The sequence below is a fragment of the Lagenorhynchus albirostris genome, chromosome 17, assembly GCF_949774975.1.
Source record: "Lagenorhynchus albirostris chromosome 17, mLagAlb1.1, whole genome shotgun sequence".
NCBI classification, from domain to species: domain Eukaryota; kingdom Metazoa; phylum Chordata; class Mammalia; order Artiodactyla; family Delphinidae; genus Lagenorhynchus; species Lagenorhynchus albirostris.
Window position 1 is genome coordinate 43,735,390 of NC_083111.1, and position 20,335 is coordinate 43,755,724.

The 20,335-nt window shown below is 37.1% G+C and overlaps 1 protein-coding gene across 12 annotated transcripts in view; it reads left to right on the plus strand.

Annotated features, from left to right (window-relative positions):
* Positions 1–17,668, plus strand: part of MTDH (metadherin) — a 55,093-nt gene extending 37,425 nt beyond the window's left edge. For 9 of the 12 annotated variants that reach the window (XM_060128231.1, XM_060128234.1, XM_060128237.1 and 6 more), the window contains 5 exons: positions 4,259–4,383; positions 8,734–8,841; positions 11,036–11,176; positions 13,766–13,922; positions 14,561–17,668. In XM_060128231.1, coding sequence (XP_059984214.1) covers positions 4,259–4,383; positions 8,734–8,841; positions 11,036–11,176; positions 13,766–13,922; positions 14,561–14,631 — 602 coding nt within the window. In that variant the 3' untranslated portion in view covers positions 14,632–17,668. Of the gene's footprint in view, positions 1–4,258; positions 4,384–8,733; positions 8,842–10,474; positions 10,519–11,035; positions 11,399–13,765; positions 13,923–14,560 lie in introns of those variants that run through there. The other 3 variants (XR_009536480.1, XR_009536479.1, XM_060128239.1) reach the window with 3 other exon arrangements.
* Positions 17,669–20,335: the final 2,667 nt, after the last annotated feature.

The following is a 20,335-nucleotide window of genomic DNA, read 5'->3' on the forward strand; positions in this document are numbered from 1 at the left end:
CTAATTTTGGTACTCAGTGAATTTAGTTATTCCTTCTAAATTTATAGAATGCATGAAGTATTTGAGATTACTAATCCACAAAGTATATATATACTATCTTTACATTTAACAATGTGATACGATTAATATATTGACCCTCTGGTTTGAGGCATAAACATCATTATCTAGCAGAAAGGCATTGAATTTACCCAAGCACTTGAATATAAAGTTAAGATGCTGGAACTTCCCTGGCAGTCCAGTGGGTAAGACTCTGCGCTCCCACTGGAGGGGGCACAGGTTTGATCCCTGGTTGGGGAACTAAGATCCCGAATGCCACGCATTGAGACCAAAAAAAATTTTTTAATAAAGTTAAAGATGCTAAAGTACAGAAGGTAATGTTTTTTAAAGACAGATGTTAATCATTCAATTATCTTGATCATAAAGGAACAATATCGTCATAACCCCTGTAAAAAGTCAGATGTTGAATAGAATTTTGTTTTTGTTGGCACACCAGAGTGAAAGAATTAACGGCAGCATAGTGAATGGGTTGAGAGCATGGGCTTTGAGGACAGACTACCTGGGTTCGAATCTTAGCTTCATTGTTTTTCTGTGCTTCAGTTTCATCATCTGTAAATATAATATTTCTTCCCTCACAGACTTGTTGAGAGGATTAAGTGACATAATACTTATAAAGCCCTTAGAACACTGCCTGATACATTGTAAATATTCAGTAAGTGCTGTGATGCTATTGATGATATTCTTCTAGTCTATTCTTCTAATTAGTCTACTCAGTGGGGTTAATTTGTAAATTGTCTGTTTAAACACTAGAGAAATTCTTTCTAACATATTTGTTTTATTTTATTAAAGTTAATGCTGAATTAAGTTCTGACCAGAAACAGCTGACAACCATTTTCTTACTGAGATAAAAAGGAAAATAGCTACGGGATGCTTAAACCTAAAACATTATTTCACAAGCAAATTCAATAGAGAGACAAATTCCTTACCATTTTGAAAAGACAGCTAATATAAAGCTCTTTGGAAAGACTTTGGCAAACTAATGGGAGAATTTTAAGAAATGAGAAATTACTCTATAAATGGAGGGAACTATGCTATGAATGAAACTGTACTACATAGTTTCAAGGAAACTAAGATTATTAGCACCAAGTATATGTATACTTGGTGCTAATAAACTAAGGTTCATTAGGCCCATGAACCTTAAGAATTATGCGTTGTCTCCTGATGACAATTTTTAGGCTTAGTTGATTGATCTGTTGTTTTAAAGTAGTTTTATTTGGGGAATTCCCTGGTTAGGACTCTGCACTTTCACTGCCGAGGGCCCCAGTTAGATCCCTGGTTGGGGAACTAAAATCCCACAGGTCAGTGGTGAGGGGCGGTGGGAGGGTGGGGGGGAGTAGTTTTATTTGATCCCAGTTAATTTAAAAATTATATAAAAACCAACCTGAAATCAATAAACGTGGAAAAATCACAATAAAGCTTTATAAAGCCTGTAGAGATTTATGCTTCTATTAATGTTCTGATAGAAGTTGAAACATAGACTACAGTTACTCCTCAAACTTTATGGCTGTCTAAGCCTTTTACAAAAAAAGATAATTTTACCGAGTACTTTACTAGATTTTTATCCCTCACCCCCCACCACCACCGTATTTATTAAGAAAAGAGTTTATATGTTAAATAGTGCCCATTCACTTCCTTAAACTTTTTTTTTTTTTTGACAAAATAAAGTTTTTTTTCCGACAGGAATCCCTTAGTGACCTGGCTTATGGACAGCAATTTTCCAAATCTCGGTTTCTTATTTGTGAGGTTTAAGCAAAACAGTTGACAGCTTTGGCATTCAAATCTCCTAATAATATTTTTAATGAATGCTTGGTGTAAGATGAGCAATTGGTTCCAGACATCTACTAGATACTTTTTTTTTTTTTTTTGTCTGTGCTGGGTCTTAGTTGCAGCACTCGGGATCTTCCTTGTGGCATGCGGGATCTTTAATTGCAGGATGTGGACTTCTTAGTTGTGGCATGTGAACTCTTAGTCGCGGCATGCATGCGGGATCTAGTTCCCCGACCAAGGATCGAACCTGGGCTCCCTGCATTGGGAGCACAGTCTTACCCACTGGACCACCAGGGAAGTCCCATACTACTAGTACGGAGGTCACATACTACATACATATTTACTTATAAAAATGACTTCTGCATTAAAACATAACCAAGTGTATCTTATTGAGAGATTTATCAGGATTGGGAGAAATAAATTCTTAATTGTATATGCCTGATAGCTTAGAAACTGTCTTTCTATCGTTAATGTCATCAGTGATATATTAAAAGCAGTAGGTACCATTTATTGAGCACTTACTGCATTGCTATGAACTGCTTTACATGTATCTAATATAATCCTTTCAACAATCCTATGAAGTTGGTACATAGCCAATTAAGATTGAGACATTTGACCAAAATCACATAGTAATTAAATGGTAGAGCAATATTCAGATATAGGTCTGTTTGATTCTGAGGTCCATGCTCTTAACCTCTATGCTGTTACTGTGTAATACTGGCTCTGGATACCTGCTCATGGTAGTAAATTTAGAAATATAGGAAGGAACTTCCTTTTTTGTAACACATTTCACACTTGTAATCACTCCATGTTTTTCCTCTACTGGACCATAAATTCTTGCTTATGATGTTTTCAGTCTCTCCCCATCCTCTACTGGTTTAGCCCCTCTTCTCCCTTTTCGCACTTCCCATGACAGAATCTGTCACTCTGTACTTAATTGTTGTACTTACTTATCTTCATCCCTGAGTAGACAGACTGCGAGCTCCATGTGGGGAGGGATTATTTCATACTCATTTTTGTACCTCTGTTATCTGTCTAGCTCAAGTTCTAGTATTTAGTAAGTACTTAATAAGATGAAATTCCTGTAACTCCGTTGTTAAGATGTATCTATTATTAATGTATTCTTTTCTTTTGTCTCTTCTTCTTATAAATTTGGGATCATGTTGCACAGGCAGTTTTGTCTGTGATTTTTATTCTATGAGCATTTTCCCAGATCACAATATATTTATCCAAAACATAGATTTTTTTTAAGTCTTCATGAGGTCATATAATAATACCTCCCCTCTAAACAAAAATAATAGAATTCATGTGGAAAAATAAGAATAGTGAAGAAGATAAGAGTAATGCAGGCAGATTTGTTGTTCTAGATAATAAAATATATTACAAGTTATATTTTGTATGACAGGAATAGATGAACAGAAATTCCAGAAATGGACTGAAGTGTATATTTAAGAATTTAATATTTCATAAAAGTAGCATTTGGCATTAATTGGGGAAAGGTTGGATTTTTTTTCAATAACGAGCAATGTTAGAATGACTTGTTAACCATTTAGAAATAAAGTCTAAGTTCTGTTATGTTAACATTAAGTAGTTATTATAGGTGTATATATGGATGTGTATGATGTCCAGGGAGAGGAGGGAAGAATTAATTTTGAGAGCTACTTATCTAACCAGGGTAAAGCCAAAGATTGTTTTTCTCTTTTAGAATAAGCCAGTGATAGCTTCCCAAAGGAGGTAAAAATTCAGTGCTTCCTAGCGTGAAAGAATTTGGAAGTCTAGATTAGAAATTTATTCTTCAAAAAAAAAAAAATTTTTTTTCTTGAGAAGAGGGTGATAGAAGCCCTGAAAGTGACTCATATATTTTGGAAAGATAAAAGTAGCATTGAATAATCTGAAAAAATATAAGAAGGTAAAGTATTTTTTTAAAAAGAGGAGAAAAAGAAGAGGTTGACTATTGTGCATGACTTGGTGAATTTGAAGAAGAACCTAATGTTAAACAGTTCACAAGGAGGGAAGAGCGTGATTTCGGCACTGCTGTTAGAGAGTGACTCATTTTACACCCTGAGGGGACAAATCAGAAAAAATGACCAAGTCCTAGATGAAGTTACACATAAACAGTGAAAAGAAAGCAAATTCAGGGGATAAACTTCCTTTGATAATAAAGGAAGTAGCGAGAGTGGAATAAATGGTTAATTCATAAGTTTTCTGGAGTTTCTTAGACATTCCATCTAGTCATATAATGTGCCCAGCAGAAGTTGGGTAAAGGTTTTTACCGTCATGTTATTGGGTATTTTTCCTAGCCCTTAAAATGTACTTGGGAGGAAGAAGAGCAGTAGTTTAAAATTACAGCTTAGTTCAACATAAGGAATTTGGGGTTTTGCATTTAGTTTTTGGCAGAAGTGACAGATACCTAATTGACACTGTTAAATTTTAGATGGTATGTCTTCTGCTGATCCCAGCTCTGATTGGAATGCGCCAGCAGAAGAGTGGGGAAATTGGGTAGATGAAGAAAGAGCTTCACTTCAAAAGTCCCAGGAACCAATTCCTGATGATCAAAAAGTGAGTAAAGGGATTAGTGGGTGTTTATTTCTCTAAGCAACCAACTGTATTGGAATTATTAAGGGTTACATTCTGTATTACAAATATATCCAGGGGTAGAGTTGCTTCAGAGAGACATTCTAATCATATTTGCTTCAGTCATCTTATGTCCACATGCCTTCTCTCCATTACTGTTTCTTCTTTCCACAAATTATTGAGGATTCTACTATGTGGAAAGCACTATTATATACTGATAAGAAAAAAGACGCACAATTCCTGTCCTCATCAGAATTATTATAACAGCCTACCAACTTTTAGTGTGTTTAGAGAAGAGTAGATTGGTTCTCAATGAAAAATTAAGGAAAGCTGCATAGCAAGATAAGACTGAGAACCTTATGAAAAAGGGACCAAGGCAGGAAAGTAACATGTTTGGTGGAGAGGTATAATACACGTGTGGAATCAATTGGTGGTAGGATCAATTGTTTGTACGTCAGTCTCCCTTTCTAGGCTTCATTCCTTAAAGAAAGGGACCGTGAAGTTTTTATTTTTGTAGCTCTATAAACTAGAGCTACAAAACATGATTCACATTCAGTAAATGAATAAATAGATGAAATGAGTGGTATATATACCTTGCCACATTTTTATGGAATTCTAGAAGTAATGAGAACCTACTGACAGCTTTTAAACTAGGGATAACTTAATCATTGCTAGGGTTAGAAAAATTAGGCTGGGAGCTTCCCTGGTGGTCCAGTGGGTACGACTCCAAGCTCCCAGTGCCGGAGGCCGGGGTTTGATCCCTGGTTGGGGAACTAGAATCCTGCTTGCTTGCTGCAGCTAAGAGCCCTCATGCTGCAACTAAAAGATCCCGCATGCCGCGACTTCCCTGGTGGTCCAGTAGCTAAGACTCCACACTCCCAATGCAAGGGGCCCAGGTTCAATCCCTAGTCAGGGAACTAGATCCCACATGCCGCAACTAAGAGTTCAAATGCCACAACTAAAGATCCTGCATGCCACAACTAAAAAAAGATCCCATGTGCCACAACGAAGATCCCGCACACAGCAACAAAGATCCCGCATGCCGCAACTAAGACCCAACACAGCCAGCCAAACAAACAAACAAATAAATAAATAAAAATAAAAAGATCACTCATGCCGCAACTAAAAAAGATCCTGCGTGCTGCAACGAAGATCCTGTGTGCCACAACTAAGACCTGGCACAGCCTAAATAAATAAATTTTTTGAAAAGGAAAAATTAGGCTGGATATAGCAAAAATGAGAAGACTGGTTTGGGAGGCTATTTTATACTATTTTGATTTCATGAATCAGGAGGAGATAATGAACTAAGTTGATAGGTTTGAAAAATAAATGGAAGTGGTTATTTACAAGAGTCATTAAGCTACTGATAGAACTTTTCAACTGGTTGGTTATAGAAAGAAGGGTGAAAAGTCAAAGAGGCTCTGAAGATACTAGGGCCATTATTATTCAACAGACATTAATTGCATCTGCCATGGGTCAGGTATTGTGCTAGTAGAGAAACAAGACACAATTACTGCCTTCGAGGAGCCTACAGTCTAGTTAGGGAGGAGAGGAGGGAGACAGGCACATTGGAAGATAAAAGTAATGTTATAATGTGTTAGGTATTATGGAAGCACTTCGGCGTTTTAGCAAAGGCATCCCAGAGGTTAAAGCAGAATGTGTAGCAAAGAGTGATCAGAAATGAGACTGGAAAGGGAAGCAGAAACCAGGTTCTACAAGCCCTTGAATGTCACGTTTAAAACCTTGGATTTCCCGCCTGCCAATGCAGGAGACATGGGTTCGAGCCCTGGTCCAGGAAGATCCCACATGCCGCAGAGCAACTAAGCCCATCTGCCACAACTACTGAGCCTGCGCTCTAGAGCCCGCGCTCTAGAGCCCACATACTGCAACCACTGAGCCCGTGCGCCTAGAGCCCATGCTCCACAACAAGAGAAGCCACCACAAAGAGAAGACCGCGCACCACAATGAAGAGTAGCCCCTGCTCACCGCAACTAGAGAAAGCCATGCACAGCAATGAAGACCCAGTGCAGCCAAAAAATAAATAAATAATTAATTTTAAAAAAAAATTGTTCTTAAAAAAAACAAAAAAAAATGACTTCCAGAATTGTAGCTTAGGTAACTGGGATGGTGAAAGTGGTGCTCCCAACAGAGAAAGCAAAAGCTAGTTAATTGGGGGAAGATGGTTGGTTCAGTTTGGGATGTGTTAGATGTAAGGTATTTTGTAGATATGCCTAAGAAAAGTTGGTCGCAACAGGTTAAAGCTTTGGGAAAAGATTTGTATTTGGAAGTAATTAGTATATGGTTGTTAAAACTTTGAGGGTGAGTGAAATGTGTAGAAAATTTTATAGAGTTGAAAAGAGCAATGTAATGAGCATAGAAATCTGGGGAACTCCCAACTTTTAACCCATGAAGGAAACTGAGGGAGGAGAGTTCTGGGACACAGAGGCTGAGACATTTGTTCTCTGGTAATTTAGAGCAGTTTGATTAGAAACCTTGGACTACTAGCGAGTCGGAGTAAGTTGAGTAAAATGATGGTTAAAAAATAATAAGGTATTTTTTTCTTGGGACTTCCCTGGTGGTCCAGTGGGTAAGACTCCGTGCTCCGTATGCAGGGGGCCCGGGTTCAATCTCTGCTTAGGGAACTAGATCCCTCATGCTGCAACTAAAACCTGGTGCAGCCAAATAAAAAATTTTTTTAAGATTTTTTTTCTTAAGCAAGTTTGGGTATGGATGGAGGAGAAGTAGTGGATAATAGCAAACTGTAGTATGATGAAGGGTTTTGTTGGGGTCGTTTGTATTTTAATGATAGGAGAGATTTTAGTGCAGGGGTCAGCAAACTTTTATTTAAAGGGCCATGCATTAGTGCAAAAGCAGCCATAGACAGTATGGATGGATTATAAATTGGCTGAGAAGCAGACTGACCAGAGTTCTTGTGACCTGAATATCCTTCAGAGGATGCATCTTTTCATATGACATTTTAATCATTGTGAGCCTATGGTAAAAACTTCTGTGGAAATTTCTCCACAACTAGCAGCCAACTTGGACTGAAAGTCTCTTAGCTAAGTTTAGCAGGATTTGTGCAGGATTTGGTTTGGTTTTGTTTTTCCATCTGCTAGTAATTTCTGTAAACTATTTGATGGTTCATGAGACCTCCAAAATCATCCTAATGACTATGGTGCTGAGCAGAGAAATAGCAAGTTAGCTATATCATCTCTCCCGTTAAGTAGAGTCTAAGAATCTTGGCTGTCATCTGTACAGAATAATCTAAAAGCACTTTTCCATAGAAAACTCAGCTATATGGTATGTGTGAAGAAATAATCATTCATACTAATTTAACAATTCTAATTTGCTATTCTTGTCATGCAGAATATTATTTTCAATGACATTCCTTCTCAAATTCAATTTTTTTAATTAAGCCTTTTCTTTTGAGGTAATTATAGAGTCACATGTACTTTTTAAAATATTTTATTTATTTATTTATTTATTTTGGCTGCGCTGGGTCTTCATTGAGGCATGCGGGCTCAGAGTTGCCGCATGCAGGCTTCTTGGTTGCGGCATGCTACCTCTTAGTTGTGGCCTGCATGTGGGATTTAGTTCCCCGACCAGGGATCGAACTCAGGGCCCCTGCATTGGGAGCACGGAGTCTTACCCACTGGACGAGCAGGGAAGTCCCAGAGTCACATGTACTTGTAAGAAATAATACAGAAAAATCCCTTGTACCCTTTACCCAGTGTCCCCCAATGGTAACATCTTGCAAAAGTGTAGTACAGTGTCAAAACCAGGACATTGGCATTGACATGGTCAAGATACGGAACATTTCTAATGTCTTTTGTGAAATATCTGTTGTATCTTTTGCACACTTTCTGATTGGATTGTTTATTTGTTTATTGTTGAATTTTGAGTGTTTTTTTATATAATCTAGATACAAGTCCTTTGTTGGATATGTGGTTTACAAATATTTTCTCCTACTCTGTAGCTTGTCATTCTCTTAACAGGGTCAAGTTCAGTTTTAATGCAAATAGTTCTGTGTTTAAATAAAATGAATTACCTAAGAAACGAGTTTTTAAAAACCAAGGTTTACACAGCTGTCTAATTGATCATGTAGTGAGTGATGAAAGATGTAAGAAAAAGAGGTTTATTGTAATAGAAGAGTGAAGTTCCATGCACTTTTGTTATTTTTTGAGTATGTGATTTCAGATCAGTTTTATTGTTACTAATTCTTATTTAGAATTTGGGAGAAAAAGACTGCACCTAATGAATTATTTCGTAATAATTTTCTGAATAATGAAAACTTCACCAGTTGGTTCACTTCAGTATTTTTGCTTTTAAAATCAGGTTTCAGACGAAGATAAAGAAAAGGGAGAGGGAGCTCTTCCAACAGGGAAATCTAAAAAGAAGAAAAAGAAAAAGAAGAAGCAAGGTGAAGATAACTCTCCTGCACAGGTAAAGTATAAAACAACAGACATCATTCATTAAGCACCTACTGCTGACTTGTGAAAAGATAATTTGCAGATGCTGAGAAAATGTAGAGATATAAAGACACCATGTGAGACATCAAATTTACTTGAGAAGCATTTGAAAAGTCATAGAATGTTTTAAACATTTTATGTGTCATACTGTAATAAAAATGTTATTGCTCTAAAGAAAATATCAAAGGTATAAACCAAAAGCAAATAACTAAAATTCTAAATTAGATGCATTTTAGTTTATATTATGATGAAATGGAACAGGGGGTACAGTATTTCACACATACAGAAATTCTTTGAGTAATGGAATTTAGCAAATTAGAATTTTAGCACATTTAGAAGAACCATGCGCATAACAAGTGGAGTCTTTCCCTTGACTTTGAGTTTGCTGGCTGTTCGACTTGGTATCCTTTCCTGATTTTTTGGCTTCTAACAGAAACTTTCTATTTATATCACTCCTACATTTTCCTTTTCTTTTCTTTGGTTTTTCCTATCTGGGAAAGTATTTTTAGATCATTATATAGATGAAAACAAAGACTTTAATTTCAAATGTACTAGATTACTGGAAATATGCATGGATTTGTTTTTGAAAGCATTATCACTATTACATTACAACTTATGAAAATCTTATTTCTTACTTACAACCATGTGGCTAATTGTTTTCATTCCTTTAAATGTAGGAGATAACCAGAATTTCTAGAGGATAGGCTACATAGTAATTTTCCTACTTATTCTATTTGGAAAAAGTTTCAGCATGACTTTTTAAAGAAGTATGTGTTCAGTTCTTTTTTGTTGTGGGGAGCACAACCCTTCATAAATGATACCATTCCATTATCAGTATTAGTTTTTTCTCAGTAATAATAGATGGGCATTAAGGTTAACATAACTAAGATCAATGGGCATAAAAACAAAAACTATACAGTAGGTGTACTTTTCTTGTTAGCTGAACTAGCTGATGAGAAGTGTTATTGATAGGCATACTTTGTTTAGTAATACTATCTGAAATCCATTTAGCCAAACTTTTTCTGGATTTCTGTGATTCATACTATGGACTTTACTAATACTGCTTTTCTGACTTGTAGATTAGGTGAGTTCCTTTTAAAAGAAATTTTGTGGGGTAGATGTATTCCTTAAATTTCAGATTAATTGGCAAAGGTCATTAAATTGTGAAAGTTCCTTTGGTATTCTGATATTCCTTTTTAAAAAATGTTTGATCTGTTTTTTAAATATAGTGAATAAGTATACAGGTTTTAGAGTCAGATCTGTATTCACATTTTAGTTCTGCCATTTACTGAGTTGTTTTTTGTTTGTTTGTTGTATTTTGCACAAGTTCCTTAACTGCATAGATTGTTTTGAGAATTAAATGAGATATCCGTGAAGTTCTGTGTAAAGTACATAGCACAGAGTAGCCTATGCATAAATGATTACGTTTTGGAATTTTTTTTTTCCTTACCATTCACAATGATAGTCCTATTTAATATATTCTAATTCATACTTACTTCACATACCTAAGCATGTAATGTCTTTTAAAAAGTTTGAAGACCTAAGAATGGAAATGTTCAAACTTGAAAAAGACCATAAAAATTATCTACACAAATTTTATTTTACAGTTGAGGAAACTGCAGTTTGGGGAAATCAAAGATTTGTCCTTGACGTAAGCATTTGTCCTTGACTTAGCTAGGTTGTGGCATGGCCAAAACTGAAATTCCTATCTGTGTCCTTTCTACTATGTAAGCTTAATTTATCTAGAAAATGCACTTATGTATAAATATTTCATTCCTTGAAGAAATCATTAAGTGAAATGCTATTTCTAAAGTCTTAAAGTAGCACCTAATTCCCCGTGTACTTTTTATAAAAGGAAAAAAATACTTGTTTGGTTTAGTAAATTAAATGGTTCCCATTTGGGGATGTGAGTGTGTTGTTTTTTAATTCACAGTTGATTTAAATCCCTGAGGAAAGCAGGGATGATGAACGTATATTCCATATGTACCTATGGTTAAAATTCTTTGAATAATTATTTTTTTATGCTCTTTTAAGCCATTTGGGCAGTTTCTGAAATAAAATTATCTTCTTGGAATATCTTCTGGACAGTAGTACTATAAACCAAATAGATTTTAATTAGTAAAAAAAAGAGTGATTTGTATCATCTAATGCACTACTTTTCTCTGTAGGACACAGAAGAATTAGAAAAAGAGATTAGAGAAGAGCTCCCAGTGAATACCTCTAAGGTCCGTCCAAAACAGGAAAAAGCTTTTTCTTTGAAGACCATAAGCACTAGTGATCCAGCTGAAGCGCTCATCAAAAATAGCCAGGTAGGGCTTCCCTGGTGGCGCAGTGGTTGAGAGTCCGCCTGCCGATGCAGGGGACGTGGGTTCGTGCCCCGGTCCGGGAAGATCCCACATGCCGCGGAGCGGCTGGGCCCGCGAGCCATGGCCGCTGAGCCTGCGCGTCCGGAGCCTGTGCTCCGCAACGGGAGAGACAACAACAGTGAGAGGCCCGCGTACCGTAAAAAAAAAAAAAAAAAAAATAGCCAGGTAACTTTCTGATATGTAAGGAATAAAATTTTGATGACTTGAGAATTGTATTAATAATAATATTTTATGGAGGCCCATGCTAAACATTTTAAATACACCAAATTGCCCTTACAACAACCCCACAAGAAAGGTACAACCCATTATATAAATGAGTTTAGAGAAGTTGAATAAGTTGGCCCAAGTCCCATAACTATCAGATGCAAAACTAGAGAGAACCACTAGACTGTATTTTTTTCTTAAATATCTAGGCATACAAGGGATAGATGGCTTACAGAAAATGTGACTGGTTCCACTTTCCCAAAAGCATGCACATAATATAAAACGACTATGGTCCGACCTCTCAGAATGTAGCATTTGTTTAAAATTTGCTGACAGTATCTTGAACTGTGTGCCTCTGTGGAAAATTTTGATATGTCAGAAGGGACCATTTTACAAAAGGTCTAGACCAGTGACACAAAGACCATAGCTCTTTAAAAGTCTGATTTCTAATTTGGTAAGTTATATAGAAATATAAGAAATATGAATGACCATGAAATTCTGCATGGTTCGTTTATATACTCATTCAAAAAATGTATTGAGAACCTACCACAGTGCCACACACTAGTTACGGTTCTGGGGACACATCAAAGAACAAAGCAGACAAAAAAATCTCTGCCTCTATGGAGGCTACATATTTAATGAGACAGCTTTACACAAGAACCTGAATTACTGTTAAGAGAAAGAATTTGTAACAGTCTGGTACTAAAAATCTTAACCATACTTCCTATTTGGACTTGATGCTTTTAATTCCCTGAGAGTATTTTGACATAAAAGAATGCAGTCTCAATACATACATAGGACTTCCCTCATAGCACAGTGGTTAAGAATCCGCCTGCCAATGCAGGGGACACGGGTTCGAGCCCTAGTCCGGGAAGATCCCACATGCCGCAGAGCAGCTAAGCCCGTGAGCCACAACTACTGAGCCTATGCTCTAGAGCTCCCGTACCTAGAGCCTGTGCTCCACAACAAGAGAAGCCACTGCAATGAGAAGCCCGCGCACCACAATGAAGAGTAGCCCCCGCTCACCGCAACTAGAGAAAGCCCACGTGCAGCAACGAAGACCCAGCGCGGCCAAAAATATATAAATAAACTAATTTTTTTAAAAATACATACATAAATTTAATAGTAAGACTGCAAAGGGTCACATGACATTTTGATGTTTTACTTAATAAGTCATTTTCAGAAGCCATCTTGTAAAGGATATTTGAGTCCTTCTGTGATTTAATATAGGTAAGTGAGAGAATGAGGGGGAAAGAGATTTAAAATGAGTACTGAACTTTTGGGTATGAAATAAATACAGGAAACATTAAAGTTGAACCAAGCAACATAAATGCAGCTTCAGATACCTGAGATAGGAAGAAGGAATTCTAGTAGTTACCTGGGTGCACACCTACCTCTTGTTTCCTTTCCCGTTGTGCTTTCTTGAACCCATGGAGCCTGGAAGAACAAGGGGCAAGAGAAGCATGACTTACCCTTGTTTCTGTATTCAAAATAATCATCACAGGTAGAGCTAAAGGGTAAGATGATCTCTTACTCATCTATTACAGCCTCAAGGCACTGTAGGTGTTGGAGTTTCTGTTGTTACCTGTCCTGAACATTCATTAACAGTCAGGCCTCATTCTGGCAAAACAGTTAGTTTACCTCTCTGCTCAGAGGTTACAGAGGAGAAGGAAGATTCAAGAGTTCAGGCCCTACGCATTATGACTTCACTACCAGACTCAATAAAACTCTGACGATTTGGACCTGAGTTTTATTAGTTGCTTTAATAGATAAGACTCTAGTAGCCATAGTCTGCTGTATCTGAGGCCATCTTTTTCCTTGGGGAGGAAACTGAACCTATTGCTGCTGCTGTTTGAGATATCTCTAACTCTTGAGAAGAACAAAAGGGAGTATCACCTACTGGTAGTTCAGAAATTTGCTATTTTCTTTTTGCCTTCACATGAAAAGGTTTTGAGGAGGTGAGAGTTAGTGGGAAGTGGGCAGAAGCATTGAATACCAAAACATAAAAAAATCCTGTTACTTGTAATGAAAAAGAAAAATGTAAAAGTTAATGAAAATGGAATTATTCACTCATGTGAAATTCAGTAAACATCTTGTGATTTTACACATTTATCCATTTTTATCCCAACCTGTATTTGTGGATATTGTAAATAAAGACTTATTTGGTTATGTGTCACTAGAGGGCAGGCATGAGTTGTAGCGCTTCTGCTGATAAATTATTTGGCAACCATGTTCATATTACTGCTATACAGCCTCTTGTATTACTATGATATTTATTTTTATTTGAAATTTTTAATGAAAATCTAAGATAATTTCATTTCAAAATAGCCTATCAAGACTCTTCCACCTGCTGTTTCTACCGAGCCATCTGTTATTTTATCAAAAAGTGATTCTGACAAGAGCTCTTCCCAAGTGCCACCGATGCTACAAGAAACAGATAAATCCAAGTCGAATACTAAGCAAAATAGTGTGCCTCCTTCACAGAGTAAGTAATTCTCATTTTTGGTTCTTTTGGTGTTCTCTGTACTGTCTATAAGTGTTACTATCTTAAAAGTCTAATGGATTACTTATTAGAGCATCCCTTTCCTCCTTTGTGAAGATTCCTTGGACCCTTGTGGACCTCAGTTGGGAGGGCCAGGGAGCTGAAATCACTTCAGGCAAGAATAGGTGGCCAAGGACATACACAGAGGAGGGCTATGCCTGCCCTTACTTGCCCAGTCCCTCCCTTTTTCTGTGCACATGTTCTTGAGACTGCAAATTGTTCTGTGCCCTTTTTTTTCCACCTCTTTTTCTCCCTTTAGCTACCTTTAGTGTCCATTTTACCCACTTTCACTTTTATTACTTAGATTGAGTCTTTTAAACAATGGTTTTTCTAGGTCAAAACTGGTGAAATAATATCCATATCGTTAAACCAAATAATACAGAGGAAAGGAAAAGAGGAAGGCAGCCAGAGAATATCCTGAAAAACATGTAACTAGAACTTGAAAATGTAAACATAAAATGTGAGGCATCGTTAGTGGATTTCAAAGCATGTTTTTATTGATACTACTTTCATATTTTTGAAACAGAACAATATTTACTGTCCTCCTAACTCTCTCTCTCTTTTTTTCCCCCCCCTTTTAGCCAAGTCTGAAACTAGTTGGGAATCTCCCAAACAAATAAAAAAGAAGAAAAAAGCCAGACGGGAAACGTGAATATTTTTTTTCCTGAATTGGACATGTGTTTGCAAACACTGTCTTGAAGATTATGCTGTTTATGCAATAATTTGTGAACATGTACAGAGTTTTATATAAATTTAAACCAATTTTTAAAACAAAACTGTGAACACAACCACCGTAAAAATGGAATCAAAGGAAAGTTAATTTATGAAATTAAGAGGTCAGCAGAATTGGAAGACACTTGGGGAAAGTCTTTTCAATCTAACAAGAACGATCTTAATTTAAGAATATTATCCTGGTTTTACAACAGTGCCCTGTTTACAACAGATTGTGCCCTGTCTCATCTGCAGCTGAGGAATAAAGGATTCTGATTAGAGAGAGGGTTGCCTACATATTCGTAGGCAGCTTCTTGGATCTTATGCACGGAACTTAAACCATTTGAATCTGTTTTATGCTTAAATCAAAGTGCTTTGATCAAATGCATAATCTGCCATATCTTTACATATTTGTTGGTAGCAATTTGTATTAAAGAAATCACAAGTGCAAATAAAAAGTCATTTATCGTTTGTTTAACTAAACTGTCATGGTTTAGTTTACAATTTTTAAAAAGTTCTTAAAACATTCAAAATGCAGTTGACACTTGTATGGCTTATGAAGTTATTTTTGATAGTCTTACTTTACTTGAATTGTTCAAAGTACAGTATATTTTAAGTTAAGAAAGGTAAACTATATATTTGTTTTATACTTTTAAGGTTCAGACTCACAAATAATGCTCTTGTTGATGATTTGAAAACTTTCAGGCAAAATCCACCTTACATTTTTTCCTTTCCCTAGCAATTACTTTTTTTTCCAGCATCAACTCTTCATCATTACTAATACTTTTTTGACTTTAAAAATGAAATCTTTCACAAACTAGTTATACAGACAGAACTTTGATTATATGATGGAGAATGAAAAACTAAAGTCAGACAGCTTTAATTGACATTGTCAAGACCTCCAGTTATCAGGAATACATTTTTTTACTGCCTTAACCTGTAGTGCGTAGAATATGCATCAATTTCTTGAAGGGGATTCGTGTTTTTATAAGAATTTTCATGTAATTATTGCAATCGTGATCAAATAAGGAACGTTTCCTGCTTGAAACTGTATTGATTTAAATGATGTGTGAGATGTTTCACCATTTTCAGGCACTGTGTAATTCTATTGTAATAAACTGGCAGGTATCTTTGTAACTATAAATAGTGCATGCTCAGCCATGTACACTGTAAATAGCCTTTACCAAACGTGTTTGACAAGGACCATAATTAACATCACTTAGTGAATTGTGATAAAGAAAAAAAGCCATGATTTATTCGATGTGATTGGCTTAATTGTTTTCCTGTGGCGCCAAGAATGAAACTGTTTAACAGCTGTAACCAATGGTACTGATCTGTCCATCCAATCTTGTCTTTATTATATTTGACTGTGGTTTGATAGTATTGCATTGTCACACTAGGAAAGCTAAAGAAACAAAATGCTTTTAGTTTTGCTGAAGACTGGCCTTATTAATGGACAGCTTTCCTAACAAGTGATTATTAACTTTTATCAGGTGTTAACATCTGTTTCAGGAACATGGCAGTATGTTTACATGTCAGAAGTTTTGTTTAATTCTATATTTCTAAATTGATTTGTTTAAATAAATTCAGCAAATGGATAGCATTGTTTTTATTTGCTTCAATATCGGGGTAAATAAGCTAAAGTGCCAGGAGTGGATTTCTTCAAATGACTGTGCTCTGTTCGCTTTATATAGATGCTTCCTAAAGAGATCCAAGGATTCCTACATTGCAGCACTTTGTAAAGGTATCACAAAGGAGAATTGAATAGGGAGTCTGTGTAATTTTAGAATGTGCCAAAAGATCTATGCTCAACAAATTGAATTGAACTCTCTCAACTCTACCTCACCATTTCTTTATTTTAGAATTGTGTTGGCTATGTCGAATGTCGGACTTTATTTCTCCAGCTTAGTATCTCTCATTCAACCACCAACACCAGTGTTAGAAACACCATCTTTTGAGGGCAGATTCGGTGTTGAGACGGAGAAGTGCACTGCTAAATTGGGGTGGATCCAGGATGGAGATACCTGTCCCTTCTCTCTGGCTCAAGAACTAGGGCATGGATTTTTATCTTTTAAGAGATGGCAGCTATGAGCGATAAAATTAGTAAGTTCATTCTCTTACACGAGTGAGATGCAAACTCTTGCACAAAGTATCATTGTTCATCGCTCTTCACTTGTTCCATAAAGTTGTTTATGTGACATGAAAGCAGTTTCTGGCGTCTGAACAGAAGAACTGTTTTCCAGCATAAACTCAAAAGTCAATAAAATCAAGGTAATGATTCAGGGGAGAGAGGGGAGCCTGTTGTCCTTTGGAGGCTTGGATTAGATGCTCCCCAAACCACTAGTAGGGAGATAAGTGATCCCTTCAGGATTTGTCAGGGCTGGAGGGGACCCTTGTTCTGATTAGCAAACAAAGCCTCCTAGAGAAACTACTAAAACTCTCTCTCATCCTGACCTGTCTCCCCGTACTTAACTGAATGAAAATCCTTCCCTGTTCTGGAGCAGGGAGTAGTGGGTTAGGAATTCCCCAGACTGGAATCCTACCTCTCTGTATCCTGAATTGAGCAAAACAATAGTTGAGAGAGTCCAAAAAACAAGTATTGAAATAAAATGTCATTAATGTAATTGACCGTGTTTACTTTGTGCATGCATTTTATTGGGCAGGCAGTGGGAATGACTCATCTGAATCTAATGGTATTATTTCATAGGCTAATCCAGTTTGTACTTGGGTTAAAGATATTGAAGGGCAATATTTAACTACAGAGTTTAGTTTTTCTTAATTACAAACAGTCCTCTATTAATAGAGTGTGAAATATCTTTCAAAATTTAGAATTTAGGATGTCTAACAGATGTCTTAAGACGTTCCTATAAGCTCATTGCACAAACTGGAATTACTTTCCAAAAGACTTAGGGAATGCAAATATGTTATTTGTAAAATGCATTGAGTATTGTAAATAAAACAAACCATTTTTGATTTAAGTTGCTCTTTACAGTTCTCTTACGGGAGGGCACTTCGCATCCTAAGCTAGTCTAAAGGCAATGACTTTTTGATGTTCTTGATGTTTCTAAACTATAGGTTCTAAATGTTTCAAATGTTCTTGATGCTCTGAAACCATAGTTGTACTTGCAGGCTTTACCACTGGCAAGTCAAGTATTTGGAGTGAAACATCTCTTGAAATGTCCCTGTTCATGACACAGTGTTCTCTATGGGAAACAGCTTCCATCTTATATCATCTTAGCAGTAGATGTAACTGCCACCAGGTGTAGTGTATCACTTGTATCAACCTTTTAAATTAAGGAAATTAAACTCAAATTTGGCATTATGTATTAGTATGGCTGTGTCCTAAACAATAGTGACTTAATATAGAAGTTTATTTCTCTTGCATGTAGGAAAAAAAAAGAGAGAAAGCAGGCCCAAGAAAGCAGGCCAGGGCTACTCTGACAGTCTGCAGGGCCAGGCATCCAAGGTCCTTCTGTGTTGCCCTTCCACATTCTCAACACGTGGCTTTCGTGTCACGGTTGCAGGCAGCTGCACTAGCTAGAAACCTCCTCTCAGCATTTCTGCTCCCTTCCTTTAAGAACACTTCTTCAAGTTACTCACACCACACAGGCTTATCCACCCAAACTCAGTCAGTTGATCCTACTAGCTACAGAGGAGGATGGGAAGTCATAGTGTTTCTCTTGGGCTGTCATGGGCCAAAGTAACATTTCAGGATTCATTACTGAGGAAGCAGTAGAGAAGTGGATATCAGGAACAGCTAGTGGTCTGTCACAGGGTTGACTACGTTGTGTATATCCTGCAGCCAAGCGTCACTTCTGAGGTTAGGTTTTAGCTTTTCCGATTGAGCGGAAAATTTTAAATCTCGGATGCTACTCAGAGTTGCAGCTAGTAATGTTTCAACTTATATGTAGTAGATTGTGGAAGAAATTTCTGCCACTCAGTGACTGCTTGAAATCCTAGAGACCCAGAGGCTTCAAAAAACTGAATAGCCTGCTCTCACACCTACACTGCAAGTATAGACTATAACAGTTTTCAGTAGAAGTTACCCTGGTGCATAACGTAATCTTTAAAAAATTAAAAGGCACTTTTAACTATTCTAAATACTTTAACAGAATGATTTCTAATCCTAGCATCAAGAAAGGTATATGAGGTGCATTGTAAGATGTTTGCTACCTACCTAATTAACAATACTGAGGTTCATGAATAGGCTAATCTGAAGAAAATTTTAAGCAGATTCAAGGTCATCCCCCTGATAATGGCATTCTTTTTTGTATGTGTGCTTTCCTTTTTTATTTATTGTATCAAAGCATTCAAAATGAATATATGTAACATGTACATAAATTATAAAGCATAATAAAATGAACACCTCTGAAACCACCATTCTGCTTAAGAAATAGAACATTACCCGTAGGGGGATCTTGGGGGTGAGCTTGCCGTTTGTTGTTGTCAGGTAACAGGACTGAGGCGGGGTGTAGGGGAGGGCTGTGGAGGCATGGATGAAAATAGCTACTCTCAGGCGCCCAGCTGGGCACAGCTCCTTTTCGGGGCCACAACTGAGTAGGGGTCCCAGGTAACACATAACCTGGTCTTGGAAGGCTGTCATGACAGCCTCGCTGCTGCTGCTTCCTCGAGTCACTCCACTGACATCTGTTGGGAAATTGTTGTAGTAAATATGCATACGCACAGTGAATCTGAACGTGAATAGTGCCCTCGGAGTTAAGTAGTGCACGGTTTACATGGCAGCCTTTCCACAGGGAAAGAGGATAGCGAGGCTCTTTTCTAGACAGGAGCTTCCCCCAGGGTTCAGAAGAGCACCGTGTGTCCTTAGGGCAAGGGTTCCTTGCGAAGTTTGCTGAAGGGGCTGCAGACATTCTGAAAAACACCACAAGGGTGTTTATTGGCAGGACAACCAGAGCTGTTAGCTGCTTAAGACCCTGGAATTATGAATGATTTCTTTCTCTTCTAAACTGTCTTCAATAATTTAAAAAATACATTGCCGGGAAAATTTGGAGCTATTTCCATTTCTCATCAAAACTGAAATGACCACAATAATGAACAATGGAAGAAAACCTACCTTAGCACTGGAACTAGGAAAGGGGCATCCAAATGCCAGAAACCGGGGGACATTTGTATTATTAGCAATCAAAATCCAGAAATTTATCGGAAGAATAAAACAGGTATAATATCAGGAAATCTAACATTTCATTTAATCGCAAGATTAAAGCAGAAAAAGTACATGATCATGACACTAAGCTGAAGAAGTATGGTAATCCAACAGCTATTCCAAATTTAGATTTTAAAAACTTGAAGTAGGTGAAATACTAAAGTCACATCCATTAGAGTCAGAGCAAGGCAGGGTTTCTTGCTAGTCAACATTGTCTTAGGTATGAACAGTTAAAAAAATGCTTACATTGGGACTTCCCTGGTGGTCCAGTGGTTAAGACTCCGTGCTCCCAATGCAGGGGCCACGGGTTCCATCCCTGGTCAGAGAACTAGATCCTGCAGGCCGCAACAAAAGATCCTGCGTGCCTCAACCAAGACCCGGCGCAGCCAAATAAATATTTAAAAAAAAAAACATAGAAACCATCTATTTTTTAAAATATTTAAATTGGTACAACATCAAAGAAGAGAGAAATCATTTTTCC